Source organism: Arabidopsis lyrata (genome assembly GCF_000004255.2).
Source record: "Arabidopsis lyrata subsp. lyrata unplaced genomic scaffold ARALYscaffold_3, whole genome shotgun sequence".
In the NCBI taxonomy this organism is placed as follows: Eukaryota; Viridiplantae; Streptophyta; class Magnoliopsida; order Brassicales; family Brassicaceae; genus Arabidopsis; species Arabidopsis lyrata.
The window spans coordinates 20,211,384-20,222,691 of record NW_003302553.1 but is presented as its reverse complement, the minus strand read 5'-3'; the positions used below and the strand labels follow the sequence as shown (position 1 = coordinate 20,222,691).

Sequence of the window (11,308 nt, the reverse complement as noted above, 5' to 3'; positions counted from 1 at the left end):
CGGTACAACCAACCTCCGGAGTGACCTCCGGTACCATAGGAGCTACGGGCGGGACAACGTCTTCCGTCTCACTTGAGCCTAGAAATAATAATTCCAGTCAATAAGGTACAAGGTAAGAAAAGGTAAGCGTCAGGAGCCAAGCGTTACCTGCCCAGTCTAAACCCGATTCACTTATAGGAGGTGATTCAGTAAAGAATTCCTCGAAGTCAAGCGGGTTGAAGGTCGAAGTGGGAAGAGCTGCCAAGCGACTCTGTTTTTCAGAAAGATTAGTTGACAGTTCGGTCCTTTCTTGCTCCTCGGAGAAATCTGCTTCATGGATTTGATCCAACAGAATCAGGTTGCTCTCATGCTCCTTGATGTCTGATTCCAAGTCTGACCTAGCCTTCTCGGTTTGCATGAAGCGGATGGCCCCTTGGATCAACTCCATCCCACGTCCCTTAACCTCCTTTCTGGCCTTCGATGCCGACCTTGCCAACTCGGAATCACGCAACTTGGCCAGCGCCTTGTACTTCGCGTCAAGCTCGATAAGTTGGTTGTTCAAGGTATCGGCGGTTGATTCGGATTCATGAAGTCTACCCTGAACACCAGAAAGTTCATCCTGGAGTTTGTAGTTCCGATCGTACTGGTCTTGCAGCTCCCCCTTTATCTGCGCAAGCTCGGATGTTAAACTGTCGACCTTGTCCTCCAGATCGTGCTTGGAGCCGGCAGAAGAACTGAGTTCAGCCTCAAGGGCAGAGAGTTTCTTCTTCCACATGTCAATCTCCTTCTCCCGTCCAATGACCAGCCCTTCGTAATGTTCGATCATGTCGTTAAGTTCGCTATGAGCCTGGCATTATACATAAACCCGAGATGGCGAGTCAGTTCGCAAAATGGCAACGCAATAAAAAAAAAAAACAAAAAACGGAACTAACCCGAGATGAGTGATGCGCGTGAAGCAAATAGCGTTCACGAATCGCAGGGCGCCATTTGTCGAAGTCTGGCAAGATCGAACCCGATCGGGTCTTGAAACATCGGAAGACGCTGCCTTCTTTCTCCATAGCTGCGAAGAAGGAAGAGTTGTAAAAATCGGAATCTTAATAGAAACAAAAACGCTAGAGTATGTGTAAATCACCAAACCTGAAAGCGATTTGACTTGAGGGACAAGAACGGGCTTTTAACCTCGAGTAAGCATCTCGAGATTCAGAATCTCCCTTTTTAGGAGATGCGCTCCGAGCAGTCTTTTCGCTGTCGGGCTGAGAAGAAGAAGACATGTCAACAGGACGGGGAGGACCCATTGCTTCAGTAGGAGGAGATGATCGAGGTGAACGGTCAGTCCGGGCCCTTGATTTCTCCCTTCGCGGAGACGAGTCACTATGGGATGACTTGTCCCTCTTCCTACGAACCAAATTCTTAAGTGGTTCACTGCTGAAATCGTCTCGGGAAGGACGAGGAGAATCACGACGAGGAGACCGCTCTCTCCGAGGAGAACGTTCGTCACGGCGTTCGCGACGAGGTGTTAACCTATAAGCAGCAACGGATCTGGCTCCCTCGGAGCTGTTATCATCAACCAGCAGGGTCTTGCTGTAATCTTTTTTGTCAATGGCGGCCGCAAGGAACGCCTTGTTTTCATCACAAGCCTCTGCTATCGGCTTGGAGAGTTTCTTACGCTGGGCAGTAAGGGCCCGAGCTGACATTCCCTGAGTTGAGGGAGGAGGCGGAAGACGATGAAGTAGATTGGGAGGACTCATCCTGAGTTTTCGGTTGGCCTCGACAAACCGATCGAGGGTGAAAGAATTCCAAAGGGTTTCCCCTTCAAGGATTGTTTTGAAGAACTTGACAAATTCTTCGGTCGGGAGAGTTGAAGCGATGAGAGCTGCGAAATGAAACAACGAATTTGGTCAGTAAAGAAATAATAATGAACAGGAAAGGAATATACGACCTAGTCTCTACCAGGTTTCGTAGACCACTTCGATGGGAGTACATCGGAAAGATTCCCAATCGAAGCAGGAGTTTTCTTAATCAGAAACCAAGGATGGTGCCAGTTTTCATCCTTGTTCGGGAGATGCGAGATGACGTTTCTATTGGCATTTGGGTATGCCGAGAAGTATCCTGTTTTCTTTGACGAACTTCTCACACTTAGAAGTTCATTCAGCTCGGGGACTCCAATGACGTAGCCAGCCTCCGCCGCAACGGTTATAATCCCGAGGATGGTTCGGAGGATATTGGGGGTTAACTGAGGTAAAGCAATCTCGAGAGCCGCCAAGAATCGAACTAGGGCTTCGGGAAGGGGGAAGGTCAATCCGCAGCCCTTGAAGTAAATTTTGTAAACACAAAAGTAGCCGACACGGTGGTTCTCCGGGGATTCCGTAGGATCGGCTATTTGCGCCTCCGCTATAATTCCAGGAGGAATTTGACAAAGCCCCTTTAATCGCTCAAGGGATTGAAGAGTACAGGTGGATTTGTAATGAGGACCGGCGATATCGTTAGGACGAGTGCATTCGTCATTACTAGAACGCCTCTCGTCGTAAGACGGAGATTCAGGTCTTTCAGAATCAGAAGTCATCGGATAAAAATAAAAAATTCAAGATCCGGCGAAGAGAGGTTCGGTGAAGAAAAGTAGAGAGACGTTTTGATTAAAGCACAAAAGTAAAAGAAGGAAGTAATGGTGAAAAGAAGTTACCTCACACAAACTAATGATGAAACCGCCTTGGAAGTTGTGTGGGAAGTGGGAAGGTTTTTTCCCGTTTTAATAGTAATTAATTAATATACGGTCATAATGATGACAGATGTCAATCGGGTAAAAATGGCTAGTGCCGAAATTAAAGGAGTGATGAGATTTTCGGCGGGAAATCAGAAAGATTCTCGAGCGCAATCTTTGGTCATTTAAAGCATTTAAAGTCCTCCGAATTGGAATGACACTTCGAAGAACTTGGGGGGCTAATTGTTGGTGTCGGATCCCGCACCAGAAGTCCGAGACCAACCAAAGATTGCCACGTAGTCAAGATAATGGCCTATAAAGGATGAAGCCCATTGGACCCATGAGCCGAAGGAACGGTCGAAGTGGTTATCACCACTTCGAGAATCCGAAGTGACTGCACTGTGACATGAGTTCGGTGTAGAAGACACGGGTAAGTCGGTTCAAGGACACTTGGGCCGAAAAGGCGAGGCCCACGAAGATCAGAGTCAACTCAAATTCAAACGTTGAGCATTAAAGTCAAGGAATCAAAACGGACACATTTAAGAAAGAATAATTGTACTTAATTACTCATTTTAATGTCATTTCTCTATGTATAAATATAAAGGCCAATGGTCATGTAAAAGGATCTCCCTTTTGAGCAAGAAATACAATAGCAATTTCTGTAGCAATTCATAAGCCTTTTTACGTTCTTACTTTTTGTCCCTCAAGAATCATCTTTCCTATTAATAAAAATACTTGAGTGTGTGAATCCGACATCCACAACGGTCACCATTTTGCACATGGGTGCAAATGTTTCTGTATAGTCAAGTCCCTCTGTTTGGTTATTTCCGAGAACCACGAGACGTGCTTTGTATCGTTCAAGTGAACCATCGGATCTATATTTCAATGTGAAAACCCACTTACATCCAAGAGCTTTCTTCCCCGGAGGTAGTGTTTCCACAGTCCAAGTACCTTGTTCTTCTAGAGCATCGATCTCACCGCGGACAGCATTGCGCCAATTCTCATCCTCAAACGCTTCAGCATAGGTGCGTGGGATGACACCAGCGGTAATGGCAGCGAGAAACGCTTGATGATGCACAGAGAATTGATCACAATTGATATAAGAGTCAAGTGGGTACCAAGAGGAATCAACAAAATCACTATCGGATCCACTATGTGTCGTATTAGTGACATAATCATGAAGCTTGACCGATGGGAATTTTTCACGACATCCTTTTCCCATGAGAGGTGCAGTCTCAGCCGTATGAGCAGGTGGAGTATCAGTCTCATCAAAAATCAGCCTTGGTAGAGGAGATTTAGACGTGATAGACTGTCGCGGAGTTAACGTAGTTCCAGGGGAGATCGGCTCGGGCTGAAATGGAGGAGGTGTGTCTCGTGGTGGAAGACGAGATATGGGAGGAGTAATAGGCTCCTCATGAATGTTCGTAGTAGGTGGAGCAGAGAGTAGTTCCATAAACTCATCACCATCATTGGTATGTGACGAGGACAAGATCAATGGAGACGTAGCCGGAGAGACATCAACAGCGGGCTGAGCAAATGGGAAATCATTCTCAAGAAATATAACATCTTGAGATGTAGAAATCACTCCAGTATCTAAGTTATAGACCTTCCATCCCTTCTTCCCGTATGGATACCCAAGAAAAACTGATTTATTGCTGCGGGAAGCAAACTTATCACCACTATGTTTTTGATTATGAACATAACATAGACAACCAAAAACACGTAGATGATTCATAGGAGGTGGACGTTGGTAGAGTAATTCAAATGGAGTCTTCCCTTTTAGAATCGTAGAAGGCGTGCGGTTAATCAAATAGCCGGCTGTGAGAGCGTAGAAACCCCAAAATTCAACCGGTAAATTTGCTTGAAAACAAAGAGCTCGTGCAACATTTAAGATATGTCGATGTTTGCGTTCGATACGTCCATTTTGCTGCGGAGTACCAACACACTATGTCTCGTGAATAATTCCCTTTTCCCGAAAAAAATCACCAAGGCTGAGAAACTCGGAACCGTTATCACTCCTTAGAGTTTTCAATTTCTTATCAAATTGTCTCTCAATCAAAGAAATATAACCACGTAGTGTAGATGCTGTCTCCATTTTATTTGGTAACAAATAAATCTAAACGGCCCTTGAAAAATCATCGACAATAGTGAGAAAATATCTTGATCCACAAATCGATGTTGTTCTATACGGTCCCCATAAATCACAGTGAACTAACTCAAAAACTTCAGAAGTTTTATTAATACTCAAAGGAAAAGCGTCACGTGTTTGCTTAGCACGAATACAAACGTCGCAAGACTTAGAATCAAAACTACTACTACTAGAATTTGATAACTTGAGCATCTCCATTGTTTTAGAAGCTGGATGACCTAAACGACAATGCCACACATCCACCGATTGCACGTCCATGGCATGAATCATCATTGTGTCTCCCAATCCTCGAAAAAAATAGAGTCCATTCAATTGCTCACCAGCCCCAATCAACATCTGTGTGATGCGGTCCTGAACCACGCAAAGCTTATCAGAAATCTGGAAGAGACAACCACGGTCGCGAGTTAGTTGAGAAACCGATATAAGGTGACATTTCAATCCATCAACAAAGAACACATTAGTCAACTGAAGATGTGATCCTAAACTGACTTTCCCTTGTTGATTTGCCACAGTAAAACGACCATCGGGAAGCTTGATATATACGGGAGCCATAACACTTATTTCCGTAAGAAAATCAACACTCCCTGTCATGTGATTCGAAGCACCAATATCTATAATCCAAGATTCAAGAAAGTACTTACCAGATAAGCGAGAGGAGCCGCCGGGATCTCTCTCATTCAACATGTTTTTAAGCGTCTTCCACTGCTGGTCGCTTAAGCCCACGAACCCCGTACGGTCAGCCTCTGTGATCATCGTGTTTGCTGAGGCTACTTGAGGTGAAACAGCAACACAATTTGCTTGGACCGAATCAACACGTTTTGGCTGCGAGGTCGTCACCGGTTTGTCACGCCGATCAAGAGATTGACTCGCATGAGCAGTTTGTGAAGAGGCTGGTACTTTAGAGCGAGGACGATCTCCCCACCACCATGGATATCCAATCTTGCGAAAACAATTTTCAGCCAAATGTCCTGTTCTTCCACAGCTTATACACACGGCTGAAGGATCACGAACTTCTTTTTACGGGTAAGAACGGGGAGATATACGAACTGCGAAGCTAGCACCCTCATTTCTTTCTTCCAACAACCTACTTCCACGCTTAGACTCTTCATCTTGAGTCACGACCTGATACGCTTCATCAATTGATGGCAGAGGATCCCGTGACAACAGAGAGGACTTCACCGCACCAAACACTGTTTCATCAAGTCCCATAAAAAAATGATGCAACTTATCTTCTTCTCTTTCTCTTGCGATTTCTTCAGCTGTTTTTGCTCTCTGAAAATCGGCAAGGCTACTCCACAATTTCGTAAGACGACCGTAATAGGCTTCCACGGCCGTTCCCTTTTGTTGACAATTCGCCAACTCCATCTTAATTCTTTGGACTCTCTGTCCATTCTTCACCGAGAAACACTTCTGTATATGCGTCCACAAGTCATGAGCAATCTCATTGTGAGAGAGCGAGCTGCTCAGGTCCGGAGCCACCGTAAGCTTTATCCAAGACACCACCATAGCATTATTTGCCCACCAGTCTTCGAGATCGTCTGAATCTTCATCCGGTTTAAGAATAGAACCATCAGCAAATCCAAACTTCTTTCTTGCTCTTAGTGCAAGTCGTATGTTCATGGCCCATTCATCGTAGTTTGGACCACGCAATTGAGGTTGAGAAATCACAGATCCGGGATTATTTCCCGAAGTCAAATCGTATGGACCGAATCTGCGTCTCGTTGTTGTCGTTTCCGATTGTTTTCCTTTACCACTGGAGCCCGATGACATCCCTGAGAGTTTTGATGCATCATCGTCAGCCATGGTTTAGAGCAGAAAGAGTATTTTGACAGAGAAATCAAAAATACCAAGGTCAAAGAAACGAAACGTGAGAGAAACATAATTTTATGTGTTTAACAGAGGATCGAAAAACCTAAACTCTTAGGTATTGCTCTGATACCATGTCAAGAACACCTAATTTGTGTAAAGGTTTTCTTAATCTTATTCATGCGGCCAATGTGGCTTTTATACAACATACACAAAAACGTTTAACCTAATTCCTTTGTACACTAATAGCTTATGGGCCAAGTAATAACATATCGAGGTCCATTTAGCTAAATACAAGCCCATAACATCCGTAATATCAAGTGTTCATAAAAAGTTCACACCATGTATATATCCTCCTCTTATATCATTTCATTTATATTTACATATATATTTTGTCATGATATATATATGTCAGTGTGTGTGTCTACAATGTCAGAGTCTCAGAGAGAGAGAGAGAGAGAGTTCTAATCAGGGTTTCCAATTAGTAAAGTTAAGATGATCAGTTCTACCAGTTAAGCCCCAATGGTGCGAAACTTTTATTTTTCGGGTGGTCAAAAACCATGTTTTTATGTTAAAGTTTTCTATTGAATGGAATTTGCAGCATTTATGTTTGAAAACACATCATGGCTTGACAAACAAAATTTGGCATGTGGAACACCCTACTCGGCAAAACAAAATTTGTCTAGTTTGCCTTTGTTAGATCATTTTGAGAAAATGGTGAGGCTTATTATATGTTGCACAAGATTGTGAAGGTTTTGAAGAACATTGACAAAAACTGTAGGCGGGTCATTTCCATTAAATATAATAATTAACTAAATTGTGTGGATCATGCGAGAAGCAAATTGATTTGTATAAACGATGTGAGCTGGTCATTACAATTGTATATAATTAACAAAATTTAAGTTGACTGGGACTCTAATATTCTATCAATATTTTGGGAATATACAATCCTCGTTGTACGAATGAGTCTTATCGTGGTCAATCAAAAGCATATGTAGATAGAATCATATAACCAGATCAGTTATGATGTTTGAAAAAACAGTGTCTTTGTGTGAAATCTACTAATTAAAAAGATTGTTGCCGTAAATTTATTGCGTTAGTCAAGCGAATTTTATTTTATGAATGTAAAATTATATTTACCAAAAAAAACTGTTTTACAACGAATGCGTCATCAAAGAAAAAATTTAAATTTTTTAAGACTTAAGTTCAAAAAATAATTAATTACTACAGGTTTGAAATCAATATTGAAGACCTCCTTCAACAAGCAGGGAGCCCACCAAAATGCTAAGCCGGTTTAGGATTTTTTTGTCAATGGATCTAGTCAGATTGGAGGGTTGGGGGCTTCCCATGACGTCTTCCATTTCGTTCTAATCATACACTATGAATGGTTGTTTGAAAGGTATACCTCAGCAAAAACAAGGTCACACGTTGCGAAGAAGGATATGCGCACAAGGATAGTTAGGAGTCCCATCTTGAAATGTATACGTGAATTAGAATGTCGCTGGATAACGAAGACCAAACTTGAGAAAAGTAGGGATATGAGAAGAAGAAGAAGAAGTGATCTCTCGTCTCTACTTCTTCACGACAAATTAAATTACATTTTCACTAAAGTACAGTAAAATAAATTGTTAATTTTTGTTTTGTTTTTGGTAAACGAATAAATTGTTATTTTGTTGGAGATGTGACATAGAAAGAGCCTATCTAGCCATTCATCGTATTGTCTACAATTTGAAATGCTCACATCTTCACCAAAGCTTTAAACGGGCATGAATTTGAAGCTATCGTGGTTAATTTGGACTTTGTCAAACTCCATGCTCCAATTTTGTATATTTGATATGAAGATCATAACTTTATACACATGAGCTTGCTCTTCAAAATCAAACTCTCACCTAGAAAACTTTTTATGTAATAAGATAGACCTTTTGCACTTCTTATAGAAGTCGTAGAAGAAGCAAACAAGTCTTGTTTATAGTATTTTAACCATTACTTCCACGGTAACCTCATGACGTGGCAAACAAACGACGTCGTAAAGGCGCATTATAACCCAAATAAAACTAAACTACGCCAAGAGGTAAAAATTAAACACAAGGATCTGACGTGGGTGATGATAACAACCACGGACTCGTATCTCAAAGATCTCATCTTTCGAGTGGTTCAAAAAAAAGCTTGAGTGAATCATTATAATCGTCCTCTCGTCGCCGGAGATTTTTAAATCGGAAAATGATCGGCGGTGGTAGGGTTTATTGGGGGAAGAAGTCTGATAAAGAGATTGAAGATGCTGCGGCGGTTGACGGTGGTGGATCTAACGGTGTTGTTGTGATCTTTGTTTGGAGCTCGATTTACGAGAATCAGCTTATGAATTTCGTTGATCTTTATTCTTCTCTTGGTTGGAATTCTCTTGTTTGCCGCGCTGATTTCCTCACTGCGTAAGTTCCTTCTCTTGTTCGTCAATTTTCCGGCTTAGGTTTTGTAAAAGAGTATTTATCAGAAAGAAACTTTTGGTTCTTTATGATTTTCTTTTAAATTAGATTTGATTGACCAATTGATTGTTTTTGGATTCATTGTTTTTTTTTTGAATTCTTATCAATCAAAATTGTATAGAATCTAAAAGATTCCATTGCTAGCTTTTAGATATTCTTTGAGAATCTTTTTTAGAAGTTTGCTTATTTGTCTTATGTTTTCAGGTTTTATCCTGAAATGGCTCTTTCTTTAGCATTCCATCTTCTTTCTGAACTTGTTGAGGTAAGGTTCATGCTTATGTTAAATGATTCTCTTTTTATGGTTTTGGTGTGTTACTTAATGTTGTTACTGTTGTTGTTGTTGTTCAGGAGCTAAAGACTAGACCATGTCCTGTTATCTTTCTAGCTTTCTCTGGTGCTCCTAAAGCTTGTATGTATAAAGTATTACAGGTAAGCTAAAAGGATTCAACTTTCAGCTAATTTGTTATCATTTTGTGCTGTTTTATGTTTTTGTTCCAATGGGTATCTAAAAGTTGCTAAAGATATTAAACAATGTAGGTGATCATGGGTGATTGTGAAGCTCAAATTCATCCAGTAAGAATTGTTTCCTATACAGTTATATTAAAATCTTAACTCATTTAACTTGAGTAAGAGGTGTGATTGTTTTGTTTCTAATTTGTGAAGGATGATAGCCAGTTGGTGAGAAACTGTCTTTCTGGACATGTGTATGACTCTGGCCCGTTGGATTTTACGAGTGATTTGAATGTTAAATTTGCTCTACATCCCACCATACGACGAATGTCTGGGCCTTCTAGACTAGTATCTTGGGTGGCCAAAGGGATTTCTTCCGGGTTGGACGGTTTATATCTTACAAGATTTGAATCCCAACGCAGTGAGTACTGGCAGGCGCTCTACTCTTCGGTTGTAAGTTTCCACCGAGCTTTGATGCATTTTCTGATTTTGGATTCTCAAATTTGTAGCTAACGTTAGATAACTTTTCCAGGAAATTGGAGCTCCATATCTCATTTTGTGCTCGGAGAATGACGAACTTGCTCCTTTACAAGTAATTTCAAGCTTCACCCATCAATTGCAGGAACTGGGAGGAGAAGTTAAAGTTGTCAAGTGGAAAAATTCTCCTCATGCAGGTTAGTCAACATGCTATGGTTATGACTAGTATTTATAATATGCGGTATATGCCATCACGGGGTCTCTTATGGCTTGACATGCTTTGATAATGGTTAGTCTGTGTCCTGAAGAGAGCTTTTGATTTGATTTTCAATGCTACAAAATCTGAGCATTTTGTCATTTTTGCTCCTCTCTATGTTCAGGACACTACACCCATAACCCTATACAGTACCGGGCTGTTATCTCCAACTTTCTAGAGAAAGCAATGTCAGTTCACTTACAGAAAATCCGGCAGCTCGGAGAAAGAGCTCACACACATGATGAGATCTCTGAGTTAATATGCGACCTTCAGAAAGTTGCTGTTAACTCTAACCAAAGCCTAAGAAGAGTAGCCACTGGGCCAAGTGACCACTTTTTCTTACCCAGCTCAGCGCCGTATCAAAGTAACAGCAGCAGTAACGACCCATCATCTTCACAAGAAGAACAGAGAGAAAGATCTTCCTTCCGCCCACTCCAACCAACAAGTATAAACGCTCATAGCGTTCTCGGGCAATTCCTATTCGACTCATGTGTTCCAAAGAACATCGAAGGATGGGATATCAGATTCGCGGGTTCTCTCAACGGTCAACCGTATGCCACGTCCTCCTCCCGTAAGAACTCAAATCTTGGTTTTAAGAAACGCGTTTTCCGTTCAAGACTATGAATGAAATCGCAGAAACTGAGCCAGGTGCGCGTAATGTGAACCATATGGGGAAGTAGTAGAGAGATGTTTAGAAAAGAAGAGGATGTATATAATGCGGAAGATGTAAATAGAGTGACGATTACTACTAACATACATGAGGGATCTTCAAATGTTGTGTGTACAAGTCTCAAAAATAAGTCTGTATAGATAGACATATCTGTTACTTGTCTACACGAAAATGTGTTAATAAAACACTGTAATATGTACCACTAATGTATGTTATTATCTTCAGTTCCTCGGACTTAGATTTGTTCAAATCTTTATGTTCAAACTTCAAAGTAAGTATGTTTTAGTTGACCTCTGAAGTGTAAAGACAGTTTCTACTAAATTAATGTGGGTTTTGTCGTAAA

The 11,308-nt window shown here is 41.4% G+C and overlaps 1 protein-coding gene across 1 annotated transcript; it reads left to right on the top strand.

Annotated features, from left to right (window-relative positions):
- The first annotated feature begins 8,653 nt into the window (after positions 1-8,653).
- LOC9322041 lies at positions 8,654-11,308 on the top strand. The gene is made up of 7 exons (XM_002885929.2): positions 8,654-9,058; positions 9,317-9,374; positions 9,461-9,541; positions 9,650-9,685; positions 9,776-10,015; positions 10,095-10,236; positions 10,420-11,308. The coding sequence occupies exons 1-7, from the start codon at positions 8,853-8,855 to the stop codon at positions 10,917-10,919; spliced, it is 1,263 nt and encodes a 420-aa protein (XP_002885975.1). The 5' UTR covers positions 8,654-8,852; the 3' UTR covers positions 10,920-11,308.